We start from the raw sequence: 23,741 nt of genomic DNA, 5'->3' as shown, positions 1-23,741 counted from the left end.
GTAAGGGTGTAGACTGTTGTTTGCAGTAGAGCTATGAGGCAGGTTGGTGTGCCTGTGTTCCAACGACCCTAGGGTGCCCCAGCTGTGGACGGGTTATCAAGGCTATCTAGAGCGGAAGAGATGATCAGCCCACTGTGGGGAGATTAGTCTACTTCGAAGGTGCCGGACCTCCGCGGAGCGCAGTGCAGCCTCCTGCGCGCACCACATTTATGCAGTGCTTCCCTGCAGCCTTTAACTGGCGGTGGGAGTGGGGAGCACCAGTGTAGTGTGATGGGGCGTTTGGCCCGCAGTAGTGCTAGGGCACCGAATCTCGACTGCACTTTGTAATGTTTTTGCCACTTGAAGAGACCTAGGGAGCAGGTCTCCTAGGAGGAAATTTCTGGTAGTCCGGTGACTTCCGTGAGTATGTTGTGCACTGCATGCCAGTATGCCTGAAGGAATGGGCATGGCCACATCATGTGTATAAGCCTGGCTTCCGCAGTGTGGCAGCATGGACACTCGAACGGTGTAGCCAGGAAGTGACCTGCAACTGTTTGGGTGTAAAGTATGCTCTGTGTAGGATGAAGAGCTGTATGTTCTTAAAGCGCGTGTTGTGGGAGACCTTCTATGGGGATTCGAGGGTTCGCTCCCATTCTTTCTCGTGCAGAGTCTGTCCGAATTCTTCCTCCCATTGAAGGCGGAGGGGGAGAAGGGAGTTGGCCGTCAAGTCAAAAACGATGAAGTAAAGACAACCTAAGTAATTTCCCGAGAGCAGCTGATATTACTAGATGTAGCAGTTTATTAAGGGATATACTGGGGGGTATTTGGGCAGGCTGCAAGCAAGACCCAAGAAGACCCCATGCATTATTATAATATTTGCGGGGCACATTTTTATCTATTGGTGCCCCTGGTTTTGGTTAAGTCCCTCCCTTTTGCAGTGAAGCAAGGCATTGTACACCCATTGATTCTCCAGTGCATAACATGGTGATATAAGTGTCTCTGCGGGTTCATATACAGGTTGAACCAAGTTTATAGAATGTGTGCCTACAGTATTTGTTTCCAAGCTTGTTCTCATAATTTCTGTTCCCATCAAATAAGTGAACAGCCCCCCCCCCCCCAGTTCCTCAGTGATCGCCTATGTAAATAATAATGCTCATGGTCAGTAGTTCTTGTTTCCCACTCAGGTAATTTTCCACTTCTTAAGGATCATAGGGCATCTCTTGGGGATTCTTTGGCCTCTTGTAGCATTTAGAACGTATTTGAGGGCAGAAAGGATACGACGGTATACTTTAAAATAAGGAAAGCATCTGCAAGATATTTTAATAACGACAAGCTCTGCGTTCCTTGATGATTACTTAGGTGTTTTTGTGACGGAAAAGATCCCTTGTTCTTCTGTTGCCTATATCTAATCTTATAATGTAATAGGGCACTGATGAACAGAGGACTTGGGAGTAACATGCAGGTTACATTCACAATATCAATAATCTTCTTTACACCAAACCCATTCCTTCATCACTGCTGCCAAACCTTCAATGGTTCTCCGAGTGGTGGATTGCAGGTTAGTTATTGACTAGTGCTTTGGGATTTTCCTATTCGAATAGTGGAAGTGGTTATCTTGGAATTACATCTTGGGAATGGGGAGAGGAGGAGAACAGAAGGACCCCAGATGTAGGTTGACTTACCGGTATGTGGTAAGTATTCAGCTCATACCACACTGAAAGGTAAGCAACTTGTAGCAATATTGTGGTTTTTCTTCAAACCACACTAAAGTATATCCGTGCAAAGTGTGAAGCAAACACAAGGAGATAATGGACGGAGCGCTGACACTTTTCAGATGCTCACCCTCATGTCACAGATCTGGGTTTATTCCATCATGGTTCTTTAGCTCACTTCGCCACCCCAGTTCAGACCCAGCCATATGCAAATCAGCCTTGACTCTGTTCGTCTTGGGATTAGTCCAGCCCAAACTGCCAAGTCAGGTCTTCCCTGGGCCGGAAACAAGCATCTTGGGACCGGTTTTGGGGTAGCACCCCTCATCAGCCAGGCTAGTTTGAATCCCGATAGCAGAGTGAAAAAAGAATGTCAGGAACTAAATAACGTTTAAACCTTGAAATAAAAAAAGACGTCCAAGTAAAAGCAAATATGAAAATCGGATCAAAATAAGCTGTGCGTTTTAGGCAGTAAAGAACGCAAAATGGTGGTGTAATACAGGGAGATGTCATTTCAAGTTCCATTGATTGGGTTACATGATCCCCATGTGGAGGCTTCTGGCTAAAAAGAACCAACCAGAGAGACCACCTACACTGGGGCCCCAGATGATGCCTCTAGTGCACACAATAGCAAATTGTCAAGACATTGTGGTCAACATACAATCAATCCAACATGTGCTGACATAGTGCTCTGACGTAGCCCCAACAAGCAACATTTACTGATGCTACACAAAACACATTAATGAACATAGCAGGAGTGCCAGGATGACAGGGATGGAGTTCGCCCCACCAGCTGTGCACTTAGACCTAGCTAACAGTGGGGGAAGAAAACTTCAAGTAACCCGGGTATCTTCGAGGATAAATGGGACATTTCAGTCTGGACAGCATTTGCAGTTTTCAAAGACCCTCTGCTTACTCTCTCACCACTGATTTAAGAAAGTTACATATATTTTCAAGTAAGTGAATCGCGGCTTACTAGGGCCAGGTACACTCCTTACATTGGAGGTGGGCCAAAGTTTCCCATTTTCAATGGAACAAGCCACTTGTATCCACAAATCCAAGTCTTTACATGTCCCGAAACATAACATCAAATACTTTACAAAGTAAACAGTTCCATTTATTAATGGATTAATACAGCAATGACCAGAGCCCATTACAGCAACTTACAGTCACCTCAAAGCGACTAGGGGCATATTCACAAGGAGCTATCTGGAGTGCCAGAGGGACCTGCTCTGCCGTGTCCCTCTGGCACTCCAGCATACGGCGTTGGAAGGCCATGTGTTGTTCCTGGGGGTCTTGTGGGAGTGCCGGGGCTGTGGGTGCCTCCTGCTCGGTGCTTTGGGTAGTGGGTGGGGTCTCCTCGATGTAGCTGGGCTGCCCTGATACTGGAGGTGAGTGGCGGTTGAGGTTAATGATGGCTTGGATGGCTTGGGTGTCGATGTTGGTGTTGTCCTCCTCGTCATCAGTGAATAGTGGCTGGGACTGCTCTGCAGGAGGTGTTGACGGTGCCCCTGTGATGTGAAGGGGAGATGGTGTATTACAGTGTGTCCAGATGTATGTAGCCGCATGGTACATGTTGACATACAGACAGCATGGCATTTTACATTGTGACAGTCTGTAGATCTGGGCGAGGACCCAGAGTCATTGTGTGTGTGCACTGTGCTCTGCTTGATTGTGCATGTCTGCCATTGTGCCCATCTCCACCCGCCCCCCAGGACGTGGTGGTCACTCACCCTGTTGCGGTTGAGTTGTGTCCTGTCGAGCAGTGTCTGATCCCCTGACTCCGGCCACAGTGTCCACACTGATGACTGTCGACACCAGCTCCTCCATGTAATCCAGCTCGAGCTGTGGCACTGGGCCCCCACCTCCAGTCTGCATTGCTGCCCTCTGGTTGGCGGAGAGTTTCTCCTTGGTCCACCCCCTTGATGTCATTCCATCGCATCTTGACCTCGTCCATTGTCCTCTTGTGCTCACCGACGGCATTCACCTTGTCTGCAATGTCCCTCCATATTCCATTTTTGGTGCCCAATGACATGGAGGTGATGAACAGTTGTTGATGGTGTTCCATCACCTCCGTGACTATGATCCTGTTCGCCTGCGGACTGAACTTCGTCTTCCTCTTCTTCTTCTCCTTGCCCTTCTCTGTCCACGAGGTCCTGGGCTGGTCATCCGAGGTGCTTGTGGGGTTGTGCTTGTCCTCTGCGCCTGCTCCAGCTGCCTCCATGGTGCTTGTGCTTTGGTCAGTTTGTGTTTGGGTGTTTTTCTGCTTTTATGGTGATTTTTCCCACCTACCAGGTGTGTGTTGCAGGCCTGGTGCTGCTTATCGCTGTTTCCGCATCACGCTTAGGCCCATCGCAGGTGTTTTGGTGTTGTGGTTTGTGTTTTTGTCTCCATCGAGGTGGTTGTATTGCGGACATTGTCAGCGGTTTCGGAAGACTATCGCATACTATCGCCGCGTTGTGAATTCCACGTTGACACTGGGTTATTTTCCCGTGATGGGCTGTGATGTTGAAAGTTGCGTTACGCTACTCTTGCAGTAGTTATCACACGTTCTTGTGAATATACCCCCTAGTTACTTGTTAAACGAACTGATCTTACCATAGTGCAGTTTAGCGGCGAAGGGTTGGTTCTGGCTTTCTGAATGCAAAACCTGAACAACACCAACTTCCCGAAGAATGTAAAGTGGAGTTCTATGAATAATTTCATGATTATGAATGGTAATATTGTACCTCTGCCGTGATTTGTCAGGATTAGACCCAAAAAAAAAAAATAAAGGACATTAATATAAATTATTAATTGTATCATACGCTATGGACAATTCACAAAGCTTTTGTTAGTGAAAAACACATTCCATTTAAAGTTGTGATGTTCGCATATGAAAATTATGCACAGTTCATAAAGGTTAAAAAAAGCACAACGTATGTGTGTGTTACATGTGATAATTTAAGCAAGGATTTGTGGTGCAACATAAATCTGGATTGCGATTGGATGAGTGTGGGTACCCAGGAAGTGGTAAAGTGGCAGTTCATTCAAGAGAAAATTGGTTTATCTCGACAGAGGAGAACTTTTTGTGCATGCGCAAATGTTTAGATGTTCAGGCGAGCACTCGTTCTAATCAGGCCCCCTAATTTACACTTAGGTGGAAGTGGCCTACTTTGTGCAGTACATGCGATGAGGAGTGCCAACCAATCCAGTAACTGCAAGAAGTGTGGAGAGGGACTGCACCTTTAAATAAAGTTAATTGTTTACAAGGGAATTGAAGATATTTTACAAGCCCTGTCCATGTACAATATATACACTGTGTACATTACATACATGTGATGTTAGAATATTGGTGGTCAGCGTGCATTCCGTCTGATTACCATATTCATACATGGACACATTACATTATCACTTAGACAAGAACGTAAATTGGGAAAATGTATTAACTGCATACACTTGTAAGCATAAAATACACTTTGCACAATATATCTGCTAATGCCAACTTTTTGTGAACTGTCCACCTTATTAGTTTACACTGCCTGCCCCTTTGCAGTTTGCAGTTTAATATTACAAATTTTGAAGCTGCTGTTTAAGTAGCATATCTCATTAATAATGACCATGTATTTTGATTCTCTAAAGCATTGGCAAAGCAATTAGAATATTTTTTTTTCTGTTCAATAGTTTTATTAAGAATTTAAAAAGATTAAAACAGTCAGGTACATTTCATAATGATACCAATATGAAGAATAAGGAAAGAGCCACAAGTTCATCGGAATATGACAATAATAGCCAATAAATTGTCCCAACTCATATACGTAGAGCAAAAATGACAATCAAGAAATAGAGTGGCATTATTGAATCATAGGAGCCTATGAGTGGTATCATTATTAAGAAAACATGAAGATAAAAGAGAAAAAGAGAAGGAAAGATGACAGAAGACAGAAAAAAAGAAAGAAGGAAGAAGAAAGAAGGGAAGAGGAAAAAAGGGAAACGGAAAAGGAAGGATCTCACAGGAGGGCGCAACAAAACAAAAGACTACAGACACCAATCAGGCAGGCATCACAAAGGGATATTGATCGACCAACCCCTGTGAAGCCAAATCCATATAAGTATCTAGAGTTCTCCAAACATTAAAAGAAATAGTGGGAGTAAGATGAGCCCTATCCACAGAAGTGTGTGCACTTCTCAAGAAAGAAACCCATGCCCACCACGTGTGGTAAGAAACGGAAGCAAAAGACTTCCACTCCATAAGAATCACCTTGACAGCCACCGTCAATAAAAGATCTAACAAGTGCATATCCAAGGTATCTAACGGCAGAGGTACCTGGGAAGCCCAGGGTCCCAATAAGATCATAGGAAAAGGAAGAGGAAATTTGATTTGAAAGATTAACATGAGATGTTTATGAATAAGATCCCAAAAGGGCTGGAGAAGTGAGCAATGAAAAAACATATGTGGATAATCACCGACCTCCAATCCACAACTCCAACATAAATCATCATCCCGTAAATGAAGAGAACAAAGCCGCTTAGGAGTCCAATGAAGAAGGTTAATGGGAAAAAAATTTGGATTGAAATAGAGAAGGCGCAATTTTATTGCGCATAGAGAACATACCTATCAATTGCCAGGTGTCCGACGACACGTGGTCCGTTATCTCCGTACCAAAGTGACGGGCCCATTTTTGCTGCGCAATAGTGCATGAGTCTGAAGATGATGAGGACAAAAATGTATATATGCGTGAAGCAATGTGACCAGACTTGAGCCACATAGATAATAAAGATACCAAAGGGGAATCAGGAACAAGACGCACTTTGGCAAGAGCGACTTTAATTTTCAAAAAGGTATAAAAATCCAGATTAGAGAGTGAAAATTGCCGAGCTAAAGAAGAAAAGGGTAACGGGTCATTGTCGGAATTATAAAGATGGCGTACCAATGTGATACCTTTGGCAGACCAATATTGAATAAGTGAAGGGTCAATAATAACCTTTATGCGGGGATTACGCCACAAAGACGACCACCTAGATTTATGAATCGGAGTTGCCAATCTCCGATCAACCAATTTAACAGCTGCAATGGTGTCCAATATAATAGCACGAGAAATGAGAATAGATAATGAAGACGTGGTTAAAAATGAAGAGACCGGAAGAGGAGAGGAGAGGGCATGTTCGATGCACATCCAAGAAGGGGTATGGCCCGGGAGTGAAGAGAACCACAACGCTCCCTGAGAGGCTAAAAAAGCAATCTGATATTTTCCCCAATCTGGAAAATTACAGCCACCCATATCGTAGGATTTCCTCAATGCTTTATATGCAATACGAGCTCTCTTGTCATTCCAAAGAAATGAGGAAGTAATGGAATCAATCTCACGAAAAAAAGAAGAGAGATTTAGCGGGAGCATAGACGAAATAAAGTTGACAATAGGAGTGCCCATCATTTTTAATGTTTGGAGTCGGCCCCACCAAGAAATGTGCTTAGGAGACCAAGTCTCTAAAAGGCGACGGACCTTAATTAAGGTCTGAGTCTCATTATAGGCCACAGTATCCGATAAAGTACTACAAAACCAGATCCCTAAATATTTGAGCTGTTTAGATTGCCATTTGAAACCAGCTGAGCCCATATGGGCGGGAAAACAATAGGCATTGAGGGGAAACATCTCCGTCTTATCTCTGTTTAGAGTATAACCAGAGACCTTAGAAAAAAGGGCAATCGTGTCTGTGATCCCAGGAATAGCTGAAACAATATCATCAGAGAAGATGAGGACATCATCTGCATATGCCGCTGATTTTAGGCACTGTGAACCAAACGTAAAGCCTTTAATATCCGGATGAAGATCAATTAATCTCAGAAGCGGATCTATAGCAAGTAAGAACAAAAGCGGGGACAGGGGGCAACCCTGACGAGTACCTTGACGAAGATTAAAGAACTCCGAGGTAGCTCCATTCACTCGAATATTCGCTCGAGGGTGGGCATAAAGAGACATCACCATAGTAATAAAGGAGTCTCCAAGATTGTGAGCACGAAGAACAGCTTGTAAAAAAGGGCAAGAGACCTTGTCAAAAGCCTTCTCGGCGTCGAGGGCTAAAGCTGCAGCAGGAAGCGTGGATCGTTTAGCTGCTCCCAAAATATGGCAAAAGGTACGAATGTTGTCCCGAGCAAGCTGACCTTTAACAAACCCAGTCTGTGAAGGATGAACCAGAGAAGGAATATAGGACTCCAAACGTTTAGCCAGAATTTTGGCATACATTTTCACTTCCATATTAAGGATGGAAATAGGCCGAAAATTTTTAGGGTCCGTGACGTCCTTCCCTTCCTTAGGAATAACTACAATCGTAGCATCCGCCGCTGAACCGGAGACCGCACCACGTTGAATGAATGCATCAAAAAGGGTCTTGAGGCGAGGCACCATGAAAGGGAGGATAGTTTTATAAAAAAGAATGGGAAAGCCAACAGGCCCCGGAGCTTTGCCAGAACGAGTAGCCTTGATAGCAAGAGTAATTTCCTCAGTTGTAATTGAGGTGCTTAACTACTCCCTAACATCCTCAGAAACAGAGTGAATAGGAATAGTGCTTAAAAATTCCTGACAAGCCTCCAAAGACGAAGGATTAGTAGGAGTATGTAAGTTATCATAAAAATCACGAAAGACCGCAAGGATCTCCTTGGTCTGAAATTTTTGAACACCGGATCTATCAGAGATAGAAGAAATTTGAGATGACTTACACCCAGAGTCTTGGAACTTCAATGTGGCTGCTAGTACTTTACCAGCACGGTTTTTTAACAACAATCGCTTAGACTTTTGTGCCTGAACACCAATATGAGCCCGCTTAGTGACAAGAGAATGATAGGAATATTTTAGATTTTTAATAGATTGTAAAAGTTGTGAATCTTTCGTTTGATGAAAAAGGAGTTCACTACGTTTAATATTGTCCGCTAAATCAGAAAGTTCCTTCTTAATGGCAGCATTCCTACGCGCCATAACTTTAATGATGTAACCGCGAAGAGTACATTTAAAGGCGTCCCACAAAACCACAGGAGAATCAACGGACCCTTCATTATCAGAAAAAAATTGTTCAATTTCAGTTTGCAAGGCACTGATCGCAGCATCATCATAAAGAATCTCCGTATTTACCTTCCACGAAGGGGAGGATTTCTTAGTGGCGAGCCCCTAGACGGAGAGGGAAACCGCCGCATGGTCTGAGACAAGAATAGGATGAATGAACGGTGAAGACGCAGATTGTAGCAAAGACGCATGAACCAAGAGGTAATCAATACGAGAAAAACTAGAATGAGGAGAGGAAAAGAAAGAAAAATCACTGCCAGTAGGGTTATGAAGACGCCAGACATCATGAAGATTAGCGGAAGAACACATGTGAAATAAATGTTTGTGGGCTCTAGGAGGACGAAAAGAAAAAGCAGAGTTCCTATCCAACAGAGGATCCAGCCGTAAATTAAAATCACCACCAACTATTAAATTACCATTATGGGGCGTTCGGGAGAGTAATTTAGTGATATTTTGCCAGAAAAGAGGGTCATCAGTATTTGGAGCATAAATATTCAAAGCATAAAGATCATGAATACCATCAGATAGTCTAGATAAAATCCAACGACCTTCAGAGTCATGGTCAGAATAAAGGATCGATAAGCCAGAAGTTTTAGAAATAAGGGTGATCACACCATTACGTTTACCAAGAGCATCAGAGCATGCAACATCCATAACCCAGCCATTCCGCAACCATAAAGCCTCTTTATGAGATAATTTCGTCTCTTGCAAAAAGACCAGATCCGAAGACAAAGATTTGCAATAATCCAAGATTTTAGCCCTCTTAACCGGATGATTCAAACCCTTAACGTTAAGGGAAACTACATTTAAGCCAGGCATAAATGGACAGAAAAAAGACACCACAAAAGGGAGACAGATGGACGGAAAAATAAAACACTACCATCGGACACACAGTAGAGAAACGCCACCAGAAGAGAGGGAAGAGAAGAAAAGAGAAGAAGAGAAAAGAAAGGAAAAAGAGAGAAGAAGAGACCCGCCAGGGTAGGTCTATGGGAGACCCAACTCATATCAGGGGGAACATGGAGAGGGAAACAAAAGACCGTCAGGAAAAAGCTCAGGAGAAAAAGCAATAGATCCCAAACTGGAGAGAAGGAAACAGCAAGCAATGAGCGGAAAACCAGAAAGGGAGCCCAAAAGCAAACTTGAAATCGGAAAATGGAAGGTATATAAAAGAGGTCCGGAAAACATATCCGAAAAATGAGGGGAAACAAATGACAGAAAAATACAATACGAAACTGAGTCATAGGCAATAATACGCAGTTGAATAAAAGCTAAATTGAGATAACAGGATCTTAGCTATATGGCAACAAGTAATCGGTCAATAAGCTATAAATGCAATACAAAAAGCTAAAACAACAAAATAGAAAAAGCAAAAGATGATGTAAAAACAAGAAACTATCCAACTATAATAAAAACACAGTAATACATGGTATATAGATAGAAAGGCAATATTAGATGTGACTAGAAACAAAGGTACAAGGTGAAAAGCACATAGCGAAAGTATAGACAGGATATCAACACGTGCTAAAGGGAAATACTAGTACGGGAGGCAAAAAGCAGATACAAGAAAGGCAAATATACAAAAAAGACCATATGCGTGAACCTAAAGAGGATAACTGACACAACAGCTCGAACGGCGTAACAAAAACAAACATCATACCCTACGTAAGAAAAGAGAAGAGCATAACACGTCCAGATGCATAATCGAAAGATAAGAAAAGGAAGGAAAAATAAAAGGACAACCTAAAACAAAGATCAGCAAATATAAGATACATAAAGACGGTGTCTAAAACCGACCATCACAAGAGAACAATCAGGAAAGACAAAATGACCACAAACAAATACCGTTAGAAAGTAGATAAATATCAATAATAAGACAAGCTAAAGCTGACACGAGACAAACATAAGAATAGGAAACCGAGTATCAACCAGTGACCATCCTAGAAAAACAGGTAACAGACGATGGGAGATGCATGAGCGAAGAGCCAAAAACGCCCACATCAGAGAGAACAAGCAAAAAAATCAAAAAGGCTACAAACAAATAGCAGAAAAAGTGGATAAATACCAATAACAAGTGAAAGTAAAACAGACAAGTGACCAACAACTCATGTGAAGAACGAGTAGCAACAAATAATCGACATATGGAACGAAAAAACAAAGGCATATGTGAAATGGGAAGACTAATGAAACCACGAGAAACAAGAAAGATAAAAATACAAGTCCTAGAAAAATCAGGAGATGAAGAAGAATCCATCTGAGACGGAGAAAGAATAAGAAGAGTACTAATCACATAACGCTGACAAAGTATGAACAAATCAACCAGAGAACGAATAGCAACCAACGATTAACATAAACTTCGAAGGAGCAAAGACAGATGTGGAACAGTAAGACGCACTAAACCGCGTGGAACAACAAAGAGAAAAACTCAAATCCCAGAAGAACCAGGAGTGGGAGCAGAATCCATCTGTGATTCCAGTTGATTATCCAAAAAAGAGGAAAGATCAGCAGGTTCATCAAAAATCCGATGGCGACCTGGAAAGTTATACGAAACTTGGATGGACCAGCAAAGGAAAAAGGAATATGCATGTCCAGCAGACGTTTTTCGCAGGTTTAGAAATCCTTTTCTCCGAATTACAGTGTCTCTAGTAAAATCCTGGGAGATAGTAATCTGGTGGCCTTCCCAAGATATCGATTTAACTTTCCTCATGTGAGCCAAAATCTGTTCTGAATGTTGATGACGCAGCGGTTTGAGGATTACTGCTCTCGGATAAGTGGAGTTTTTAGGTTTAAACGCAGGAACTCGATGAGTTCTCTCAATTTCAAAGTCTCTATGAAAGGAAATTTGTAGAGTAGAAGGTATCCATTTGGTGAGGAAATCAATCATGGAAGAAGCAGACTGTTCTGCATCCTCAGGAAGACCAAAAATACGCAGATTAGACGTCCGATTGCGATCTTCCTGCTCCGTAAGGTCTCTGCGCAACGCCGCCATCGAGCGTTCCATCTGAAGAAGGGACCTCGACTGTTGGTGCGTAGTATCCTCTACCACACTAATACGAGATTCAGTATCTGTAACCCTAACAGATAAAGCCTTAAAGTCACTCCTAATAGCAGCCACCTCAACTTGTAGTAAGTCTGTGTTAGTTTTAGTAGACTGCGCAATAACATGGACAGCTTTTAAGCGCACCAAAATAGCATCTAAAGTAGAATTAGCATCTTTCTGAGAGGATTCAGGAGAGGGGGACTGTTGTTTAGAGCGTTTTAAAGTCCCTTTAGAATTCTTTGCAGTAGGGAAAGGCCCCATGTTGTCCGCCATAAGAATAGACCACAATAGGCAGTACAAAAAGAATTTGACGTAGCGTAAATGAGCACGAATTAAGAGTTATACAAAAAAGCCAGAGCTCACCAACTGCCACTGACCAGAAGTACTGTAGCTCTATATGCGCAGATTAAGACCTGGACAACAGCGCACAAAATGGCGGACAAGAGCAGTTGAGGTAAAAAAAAAGAAGCCAGAAAGACCCAAAAGCGCGAAAAATAAATTCTGCCAAAAGACAAGCAACCTAGCAGTCAGGTTACATATCACTAACCCCTCAGGTAAGGCAGGCAAGCAAGTAGAGCGAGACGCATGAGGTGAAAATCGGCAGTCAAAAAAGCCCAGAAGTCAGTAAGCCAAGTGTGCGCCTGTAATGCATAGAGACAACTGCCCAGGGTCTTCAATGTCAAAAAGTAGTAAATATCACCTCAAAGCCGCTGTTCAGCATATTGCTCTTGAAGACATGGGTCTGTTGTAGAAGAAACGAGCGACACCACATCAAAAACAAAATGGCGGCCGCTCCCTGAAGTGCCGGTGTAGAGGATAACAATCACCAAAAAGGACAGTTCTGGACGGCATTCGTTGTTAAAATCCACATGCTTGCACTCACTGCTCCTTCTGACATCCCATGCTGTAAGCAGAAGAAGAGACACTAGGAAACGGGATCCGTAAATCGTCCCGAGAGTCCTCGTCTCTCTGGAGCTCAAGCGCGACCCGCCATCAGGTAGCGGCGCGCAAGCCACGCCCCCAAAGCAATTAGAAGATTTGACAAGAAATCATTTATATTGAAAAAGGCATTTGAAACTCTGAAAAATCGTAAGTGTCTTAGAAGATTTTATAATACATCAGGATAAGGTCATCTACAGAGGATATTAAATGTGTAAATGGGATCAAGGGCATTTGCACGTTAAATTAAAATTAAATTAAAAGCCAGACTAGGTGGTAAAATCTTTAAGTACACGTTCACCAACATTTGATCATGTTCATGTAAGACAGACTGCCAAAACACAAATTGGCAGAGGAAAAAAAAACTATTTCTCAGATACACTTCGTTTTCTCATTCTTTGCAAGGATTTTGTTATTCCTTTAGGATGTCGAGCGAGGGTGCTAATATTTCATTAATGTTCTTAATATATCGAAAATAAATCAATACTCAGGAATTCATCTTTATCATGACAAAATAAACATTTTCAGAATTGGTGGTGGGGGAAGAAAGGAACACTGTCTTATTCGTGGGATATGTTCAGAAGTCGGTGTCAAACCTGTCCCCAGTTATGTGATATTTCTTTCCTCATTTACATGTCAGGCATTACATTCCTGCCTCTGTTACTTATTATATGAAGTGCTTTACATCGAATACAAACTATTGACCTTATATATCATTGAGAATAACTAATCAGAACCTTAATTCTCTCCATGCTAATCAAACACAATGTATGTCTGTCTGCATAAGTTGTAACCCATAAAACTATGAAGGACATAACCAGACTGCAAAGATATGCTTGAAACTTAAGAACGGTAACCCATCTCTTCTCACTTGAAGTCAGCGGCCGCCGGCTCAGGTAAGCGCAGTGGGGTGGTGGGCGGGGCAGGAGGGAAGACGACCGACGGAATACGTGTTATTTATTTATTTAATTACACCCATTCCGTCGTCTGTCGACTTCCCCCCGCTCCCACCCCTCCCCCCGCCTCACCGCGCTTAACTGTGCTGGCCGCCGCTTCTTGAAGTTCCTTCACCTGCTGCATTTCTATCTTAAGCCTCTTTTACTTCATAGGCAAGGCTTTGTGGGCCAGTAAACCCCATAACCTCCAAATCATAGTCATGTTATATCCCATAAAAAACTGAGATCAAACAATTCATGGTAGTTTGCTTGGTGAAGATGTACCAGAAGAAAAAATAGACAAAGACATCAAGACCGCTGCCGTCCAACTCTGTGAAATCTTGTGTTCAACCTTGAGATCCTTAACCCTTTAAAGCCAATGCAGAACAGACTGTAATACTGTGTTTTTCAAAGAAACATTTATACAAAACTCACACAAGTGCACACACACACACATGCACGTGCACACGCACACACACACACACACACACACACGCACACACACAACCACACACACATCAATTATTTTAACAAAAGGTTTCTGTTGTAATACTATGAATGGATAAAAGAATCGTTGGATATTTTGTTGAGGGTAATTGTTCTATTCAAAAGCAAGGTTTTGTTAACTTTCGCATTACAGATCTCCAAAATTAGAATTTCAGAACAGTACGTAATACATTTCCTTCCTTTGATTTACAAGACTGCCAAATACTGTGTAAGGAATTCTAGAGTGATCACAATTTAAGGTCAAAATTTGACAATCACTGTAATGTGCATACAGTTCATTCAATCATGCGTACAATAGGGGTGGGTCGAACTCACGGAGTTTCACTCTGCAGAATTCCACAGAGTTGCTTACAAACTTCTGAGTGATTCTGATGAGTTCTGTAAGTGGGTGGAATTAGACACGTTGTGCTGATTGTTAGTGCCGGGAGCTTGTTCTGTGCTTTAAAATTAGCTTGAATGGCACCTCGCGGCATGCCAGAGTGTACTGCTTCTTTCTGCTGCTCGAGTAGATTTTCTACTTGGGTGACAACTTTCTCAACACGTACGGTCGTGACCTGCCGCAACCGCCCACATTGAGAAATCTCATCGGAAGGTGTTCTAGTGCCCAAAAATTGCACTCGGGGGAAGAGAAGGGTGCAAATTATCTCTCACGCTCACCAACTTAAAGTTGGCAAGCCATGCATGAGATAAAACTCCACCACACAGCGGATGGCAGAGTTTTTCTGGAACTCCATGTTCCAAGCAGAACGCAGAGTAGGCAAAACTCTGCGCACTCCCCTGGAGGAGCATAATTATTCTCCCAACCCTAGTGTATAACATTGCAGTCTGAAGTGGTGTGAGATGGCAATTACTAGCGCTACAAAATATTCCTTAATAAAGAAATAGAACCAATATTACAACTATGTATTTCAGTGAACAGCTGCAAGTCCTACAAAATGCGGCCGCTCGGTTGGTATTAAGACTTCCAAGAAGAGCAGCTTCTAGGCCGGCTCTTGCGGCACTACATTGGCTACCGGTCAAAAAGAGAGTCCTGTTCAAATCCCTCCTTCTATGCCATCGCATTCTCTGGCATAAGGCTCCACCATATCTGGGAGACTTGGTCTCCAGGTATGAACCAAGTAGAGCCTTACGCTCAGGTGGGACAGGGCGGCTTGCTATCTCCCGCATCAAGAAAGCCAGAATGGGAGGACTCTTTCAGAGTCAAAGTGGCTCAAAGTTGGAATAAACTCCCGGTGGGTCTTAGACTGGAAAGGTCGGAGGCCAAGTTCAGGAGACTTCTCAAAACTCACCTGTACATTATATAGGAGCGTAGGTGCGGATGGGTGGTTTGCTAATGCTTCTGGCTGGTCTATTTCTGTTCTCCACAGCGCGGGGACACGCCGGGATGGCGTAACCAAGCGCTCTACAAACTACCTTATTATTATTATATTAAATAGTGTCCCATCCGCAGTAGGTGTTTGAGTTTGACTTTTTTGACCAGGGCACTTTAATATTACAGCAGGTGCCGCATATGCCTATGCAACGTCTCAGTAACACTGATCACATTGGCACGATAACAAGAGGGTACTCCCTCCTTTGCATAGGGGTGTGACAAGGGAAAAAAAGGAATCATTTGCTCTCATGCTGTGTTAGAGATGCTGGTACAGATGTAAGAAAGCTGCTGGGAGGCACACTGATTGTCTGCCACTATGAAGTGGTGCACAGTCACTGCGCCCTCCAAGGCACCTCTAGGCTTTGAAAAAGGTGCAGTAACATACTATACCCACTTGTGGGGTAATGGAGGGACAGAGGGTCCCTGCATTCTCCTTGATAGAGAAGCCAGTCCACCACTTGCAGTGAAAGGCAGACTGACAGCATGAAACATCTGGCTCCCTGTTCACTAATGTGCTATTTGCTGTGCAGATGCTGGTTTGTGCTGGACTTGGAACATTTTTGGTAATAGGGGGCACTATCTTGGTCTGTACCCTACACATTCAATTAAATATGAGCCACAGTCCCAAAATGTACAATGAGTAAAACAGCCTTGTCTGTTTTTTTTCACTAGGAATGACAGTCAATAAATCACTGGTCAGTGCTTTCTCTTTAAAAAGCAAGATTACTTTAATACACATACAACTGAATACTATGCACAAAATTAGAAATATTTTCAAAATGGTTAGACATGGGATTCCTGGTTGGCTGAGGTATGCACCCAGGCCACGCAGCAACCACCACTCTAGTCAGGATAAGCTAGACTAGACACTAAAAGATAGTTTGTGCTCGCCCTCTGGTAGCATGGTGCAGAGCAGTCAGGCTTATCTAAAGAGACAATGTGTAAAGTATTTGTGTAGCGCACACACATACATACAGACACACACACAGTAATACAATGAATACACCACGAAAATAATCCACACAGATTTAGACAAATAGAGACTATCTGAGTAGAATAAGACCAAAACGACAAAAATCCAATCAGTAGAAGTTGGGATATGAATTTGGAAAGATTAAATGCAAAAACAGTCTTTAGAGGTTACTAGTGGTCAAAAGGTTGAGGTCGTGATGGACCGAAGCAAATCCCAAGTTCAAGCTGATCGCGATAGAGGACAAGCCGGCTACAGAACCCATGCAAGACCCACTAAGAAAGTACCTTGGATGGAGCAAAGCGTGCACTTTGAGGACTTGATATGTCAAACTTTTCCATGCAGTTGAACAGCCTCTGCATCGGCGTGGAAGGGTGATGCATCAGTTCTGATCAGCGCAAAGGTGACGATGCGCTCGTTTTGAAGAAAACAGCTGCAGAACCCACTTCTGAGGCCCAGAATATTGAGGGGGCACCTCAGGAAAGTGACTAACTCACAGAAGGCAGAGACCAGCAACATCAGCAGAATTGCAGGAAGTCGTTTATGTCTCTGAGACTTCAGAAAACTTCAGGCAAGCCAGTAAGCCCCTGTAGATCACTTGGAGGAAAGGTAGAGTACAGCTCTCCTTCAGCAGTCAGGGAGCAGCAGGTAGCAGGGCCACAAGCAGAAAAGCAGTCCTTCCAGAAAGGAAGTCCAGTTAAGTCCTTTAAGCAGCACATCAGTCTTTCTGGCAGATGTTCAGTTTAAGATCCAGAAGTGTCTGATTTTAGTGGGTCACTTAATAACCGCACATTTGGAATAATATCATATTCTATTCTAATTGTTTTTTATTACTGGCCGTGATCTGTCATTCCAATTGCCCTGTAACTTCACAACTAGCGAGCATTGTTTCTGTAAACCTCACTCTGTCTTAAGGTGCATGAATTGCCTTGATAACTGTGGTCTCTTGAGACTATGCTCCTGATGGTTCAAATGATATTTGGCAAAAGTTATGTAAATATTAATGTAATGCATAGGTGTACTCATCAATTTGTTTTCTATGCTCTCTTAAACAGATACAAATTTTGTCTTGGGCAATGCCCAGATAGTGGATTGGCCAATCGTGTACAGCAACGATGGATTTTGCAAGCTATCGGGATATCATAGAGCGGAAGTTATGCAAAAAAGTAGCACCTGCAGGTTTGTTTGAACATAGATTCTCTCTGTTATAAATGTTCCTAAAGTGATTCTATCAATTGTGATTGGAGTTCATGCATGGTGCTGATTTACTCCCTGTTTCAGGGCCATGCTATGCCTGGACCACAGAGTTATATCTACAAACGCAAGCACCTGTCGATACAATGCGGCTCTTGGACTCCATTGAGAGGATGGCATAGAGAAATGAAAGGAGCAGTCGGGGAGTTCCTGCATGATGGTAACTCACTCCCTGCCTCAGGGCCATGCTAGGTCTGGACCACAGAGTTATATCAACAATGTGATCATTCATGATGGAGAGGAGACTATAACATGGACCACTTCCTGTCCGCTACTTTCATATCCCTGTTCCGTCCTCTAGACAGACTCCACAAGCCGCATTTTGTGGACTGGTGCAAAATGCAAAAATTAAGAAATGGTGCAAACAGATTTTGTTGTAATAGGGAGCACTAGCTTAGTCTTTACCCTATGCAATCAGTTAAAGGTGAGCCGGGATGCCAAATGTACTATGCGTAATATGGCTCTGGATTTTTTTTCACTAGGAATCACAATCAAAAAATCAATACATTATTGCTCTGTGAGTTCTTTTTCTCTAAAAATCAAAATTATTTTAATTTACATAGGACTAAATAGTATGTATAAAATTGCAAATATTTTCAAAATGACAGGTGGAAACTCCAACTGGAATCCTTGCAAAAAGTAGCACATGCTGGTTTGTTTGAACATGGATTCTCTCTGTTATAAATATTCCTAAAGTGATTCCATCAATTGAGATTGGAGCTCATGCAGGGTGGTAATTTACTCTCCGTCTCAGGGCCATGCTACACTGAACCACAGAATTGTATTAAAAAACAGATGCACCAGTCCAACAATGTGGCTCTTGGACTCTATCGAGAAGATGGCGTAGGGATATGAAAGGAGCAGTCTGGGAGTTCATGCATGGTGGTTACTTACTCCCTGCTTCAGGGCCATTCTATGTCTGAACCACAGAATTGTATCAACAATGTGATCATTCATGATGGAGAGGAGTCTATAGCATGTCCCACTCCCTGTCTGCTCCTTTCATATCCCTGTTCCATCCTCACGAGACAACAGACTCCACGAGGCACATTTTGAGGACTGGGGCAAAATGCAAAAAAATAGGAAATGGTGCAAACAAATTTTTCTCCAGTCCACATTATATAAAGACTTTTACACCATTGTTAGAAAGGATACCAATAATTGAAAGCAATTCTACAAAATATGATATATTTGTCTCATAAATCATTTTAGCTGAAAGTTCATGATAAAGAATGAAACTGTTTTTATGCTACTTTATTCTGGTTTCGCAGTGGGAAAGGAAGCCAATAGCTTTTGTCCTGGACATGGTTTTAAATAGTTTAAAAGTTTAGAATATATATTTGTCCCATTCTTCATCATTTAAAGGTAACAGAAATTGAGATTAACATTTTCTCTATGTTTTCCCTTACAAATATCTTTCAAAATATGTACTGACGCAAACTCTGTTTTGCTCCATGCCTTATTAGTAGGAGGATAAGGTGCAAACACATTTGCTCCATTTCTGGTTTAGAGCAAAACTTACTCTGTAATGTTTCTCAACCTTCAGCGTGGGGTTGGTTGCTTCTGTCAATCTATTCGTATAGGTTTAAATCCCTGCTCCCCCCTCCCACCACCGAATTAGGAGCACGTCTTCTCCTCACTGTCTAACCAGTGCACCTCATTTGCAGCAAGGATTCCCACTTTGGGGTGCAATTCAGCCTTAAGGCAATGGGTACCACTCCTGACAACTCAGCACATAATTTACAGTATTGTTGACTGCAAAACAAAAAACGTAGGGCCTCATTTATGAAAAGTGACGCATCGCTGCGAGAAAACAGCGATGCACCACTTTTCATTGCACCCTCCTTGCGACACCAAAGATGTGTCATATTTACAGCATGACCTATCATGTCGCAAGGAGTTAAAGATACGTTAGAATTTCTGACGTATCTGTAGGCGTAAAAAATGACGCATTGCTGGAGTGTGTCACAAAAGTGACGCAACTTCAGCAATGGGTCATTACACATGGCCACATGGGCAAGTCCCATGAGACATGTGCCTGCGTCAGTCTTACGCCTGTCATGAGGCAGGCGTAAGATATTAGTGCATTTGAGTCTTAGAAGTGGCGCTTTGCAATTTCATAGATTTCGCTGCGCCGCTTCTACGAGGATTACTTGGGTGGGAACACCCCCAACATACATTATAACTGGTGCACTTATAATGTGGAGCAGGGGTTTACAAAGTGATGCATTTACCTATATGAGTCTCTTCGTAAATATAGTGCAACCAGGCACATTTTGTACGCCGCTGGTGCATCACAAAAAGTGATGCACCGGCGGCACAAAAGTGACGCAAGGGCTCATAAATAATCCCCTTACTTTATTTGTTACCTTCCTAGCAATGGGCATACCCATCCTTGTCCTGACTTGTGTCAGGGAGTTCACCTGAATGACACATGTATACCCAGATATGGGTCCCATACTTGCTCTACCATAAGATTGGCACCTATCTAAACAGGACTAACAAATCTGAAATGTATGGGGTTGTGTGTGTTCCCTTACACAGGCATGGCCAGGCAGTCTCGCTAGACTGTTCATGTGGGGTAGGGCCAAGACTGATTTGCATACGAGTGGGCTCTGTCTGAAATGGACCCAATAGAATGGAATGTGACCCACAGAAACGACTACCGGTTGTGTTCAAGCATTTCATCCATCACTTGTTGCTTTTCTCAAGCATTACAATTAGTTGTTTGTCTCTTACTTTTCTTGGATTGTGTACTGGCTTCTGTCATAGGTGCAAAGTCTTCTGCCATTGTTCGAAGATGATGTGAGTCTGAATAGGTGCATGGTTTCGTGGACGCTGTGCTACATATTTTGTCATTGAATGTTCTAGGCTTTTAGCTTGTTGCATAGGTAGAATGACTGTTGTATGTGTCGCTGTTTTTTTTTTTTTTTAGAGTTTTATGAAGCACAAACTAGACCCGAGACATCAGGTATCAGAGCGCATTACATGAGCACCAGTTTTGTTACAGAAGTACACATTCATTTTTGTTAGGCACAGGAAGATTAAGTGATTTGCCCAGAATCACAATATGTTGAGCGTCCTTGCCGAGACCCGAACCCGGTTCCCCAGCCTCGAGGTCGACCGCACTAGCCGTAAGGCTACATCCTCTCCCCAAGCTTTTATGTCCAAGTGTTCATTGACACAGTTGGACATTGATCCCATTCTGCTCTCCAGTGGGCAGTGACCTGTTCTGGTGTTCTTAGACAGCTAGTAGGCTGTGCACTGGTTTGAATGTTTCAGGTCTTGGCGTTTTGTGTTAGCTGACTGATGATGTCTGAGCTTGGGTTAGGTGTTTTTTTATTTTTTCTTCAGTTTCATGCAAGGGGTTTCCTAGACTCTATTGTAAACTGCTATTTGTTTTCACAGTGCTTTGAGTATATATACTCCACACCTCTCCCATATTATCTTGGGCATTTTACAAATGCAATCCTTTGGACTCAAGAACTTGTTAAACTTCTGTTTTATATTGTACAATGTCGCTATGGTCTTTTCAGGGCATAGGCATTATATTTGTTAGATTATTCTTTTATTTTGAGTTTGTGTCTTATCAATTTGCATCTTCTATGGCTGCCAGTATGAAGAGGGCGTGCCGGTGCAAATTATTAGACATTGCATTTTGGCAGAAAGACATTCTTATGTTTTTTTCCACCTCGTATCGTAGGAAAATGCTTTAAAAATGTTCAGTATCCTGAAAAAGAATAGCAGAAATAGAACTGTTTCTCCCCAAACCTATTGTCCTTACAGTAGCAATGATTGAGCCCTCTTAGGTCTGGCCTAAAGACCGCTTTGGCTACCTTGGCAGCTTTATGCTTCCCAAACATTATCATAAAAATGTATACACGCATTAAGGCTTGTCAATCAACACATTTTCGCCATTGATCTGTTCAAATATTGCTCAAATAATGCTCCTTCCTAACACAGCACGAAATATAGGTCAGTGGACCAGCTTACTTCAACGACGGGATGCCTTAGCTTTAAGCGACTTATTTTTTCCCTTGCATATGTGTGCATTCGCCTAAAAAATAGTTCCACAGAAATAGAACTTTTTAGATACTTGTCCTTCTAAGTGCCTGCTAGGTCCTATGTATAGTAGGATGTTATCAACTATTTCCATTACACTCAAGACATTTATTGTAAGTTGCAATGTTGCCTCATCACTTTCGACCAGCTTTAGAATATTTATCCTTTAGAAAAATGAGCACAGGGCATTAAAGTAGCAAGAGTGCTTATACAGATTTATAGTTTAAAGCCACCCCCCTTCAGCTTTGCGACTGACATTTTAAGCAGTTGTATCTGACTTGAGAGGGACCTCTAGCATTTATGTGAGGAACTGCAGCAGCTTTGTAGCCTTTACACTTCTTTTCAATACACTCGCGGACAGTTACATGTATTCATTATATGTAAAGATTTCATGTTTGAGTTATTCTGAATAGCTGTGCAATTGCCATTCTCCAATGGGGTGCACATCCTAATTCCTAAAGAAGAAAACGCTTAATGATGGAAGTCAGCCATTGGTAAATGAGATCTTATAGAAGTTAATATGTTTGTTTATTGCACTTGATTGATGAAAACTTGGACCTAGGTGCACACACAGTGTTGGACGAATTTTCTCAAGATGACAACGTTGTGTGCCTTTTGAACAACTCAGTCTTCTAAAGAGTAAATATTCAGCCTGGAAGGGCTACAACACTATTTTACTCTTTTGTGAGGACCTCTGTTGGTAGCCTTGCCCTCCCCATTGCACTCTTCTGTGAGGACGTCTGTTGGTGGATTAGCACAGCTGCAGTATTCCATTTCCATTATACTCTTCTGTGTTGACTTCTGTTGGTAGTATAATGCAACTGCAGCACTCCCATCTCCATTATAATTTTCTGTCAGGACAACTTTTGGCTGCTTCAGCTTTAAAGTAATTGTATTCTCATTTGAGGGCCTCTGTCAGCTGTATAGTAGAAATGCATATTTCCTAGCTCTAGCTTGGTGGCCAGTAGCAATCTCATGGCACTCTGGGCAAAAGGAAAACCGACTGTTTACATCTTTGAGTTGTGTGGAGACTCACTTCTCCTAATCATCAATGACAAAAGCAAATTAAAAGAAATATTTCTGCAGTGCAAAGCCCCCAAAAATACTTTGTGTATGCAATCCATGAAAGAGATAATTAATTACATGTGATGACAAAGTCTACATTTGAGATATAAAAAGCTCCTCATGCATTTCACAAAAATCAAAAGGACACATCTAAGCTGATATTGAGACATGAGAGTAAAATGTTACTGAAATGAAATGAAATGAAATGAAAGCAGATTTATATCGCGCAGAACTCAGCCCAGTGGGCATCAAGGCGCCTAGCCAAAATATTTGCAAGTCCAGAGAGCTAGTTAGTGGTAGGCTTTCTTGAAGTACCATGTTTTAAGGGCCTTTTTAAAGAGGGGCAGTGAGGATAAAGATTTAAGCTCCAGGGGAAGTGCATTCCAGAGACGAGGGGCGACTGAAGAGAAAGTTCTTCCTCCCCATCTGGTCTTCTTGGTCCGAGGAATTACCAAGAGATGCTGTTGTGATGGGCGTAGACTTCTGCTGGGAACATATCCAGCAAGAAGTGATCCCAACCCATCGGAAGTTCCTGCTTTCAGAGCCCTATATGCTAGACAGATGACTTTGAAAGAGATACGATGCTCTACAGGAAGCCAGTGAAGACTCTTTCTGGCCAGAGTTGCAGAGGAAGAGCGGGGAATGTCTAGTACAAATCTTGCTGCCGCATTTTGTACTATTTGGAGACGCTGGATCAATCCCTTATTGACCTCTGTGTACAGTGAGTTGCAATAGTCTAGTCTAGAACCGACCAATGCAACCACTGTCTGTTTCCTAGCTTCCGGGGAGAGGTAATGAACTATTCTTCGAAGAATTTTAATAACTCCCCAGCAGGTGGCCACCGTTCTATTGACCTGCTGGGTCATTGCCAG

The 23,741-nt window shown here is 42.6% G+C and overlaps 1 protein-coding gene across 1 annotated transcript in view; it reads left to right on the top strand.

The window, feature by feature from the left end:
• KCNH1 (potassium voltage-gated channel subfamily H member 1) overlaps nt 1–23,741 on the top strand; it is a 1,297,290-nt gene that overhangs the window by 139,011 nt on the left and 1,134,538 nt on the right. Inside the window, 1 exon segment of the mRNA XM_078649724.1 lies at nt 17,544–17,667. Coding sequence (XP_078505850.1) covers nt 17,544–17,667 — 124 coding nt within the window.

Source organism: Lissotriton helveticus, chromosome 6, assembly GCF_964261635.1.
Source record: "Lissotriton helveticus chromosome 6, aLisHel1.1, whole genome shotgun sequence".
Taxonomy (NCBI): domain Eukaryota; kingdom Metazoa; phylum Chordata; class Amphibia; order Caudata; family Salamandridae; genus Lissotriton; species Lissotriton helveticus.
Note: the sequence above shows the minus strand (reverse complement) of the source record. Positions and strands in the feature narration are given on the sequence as shown.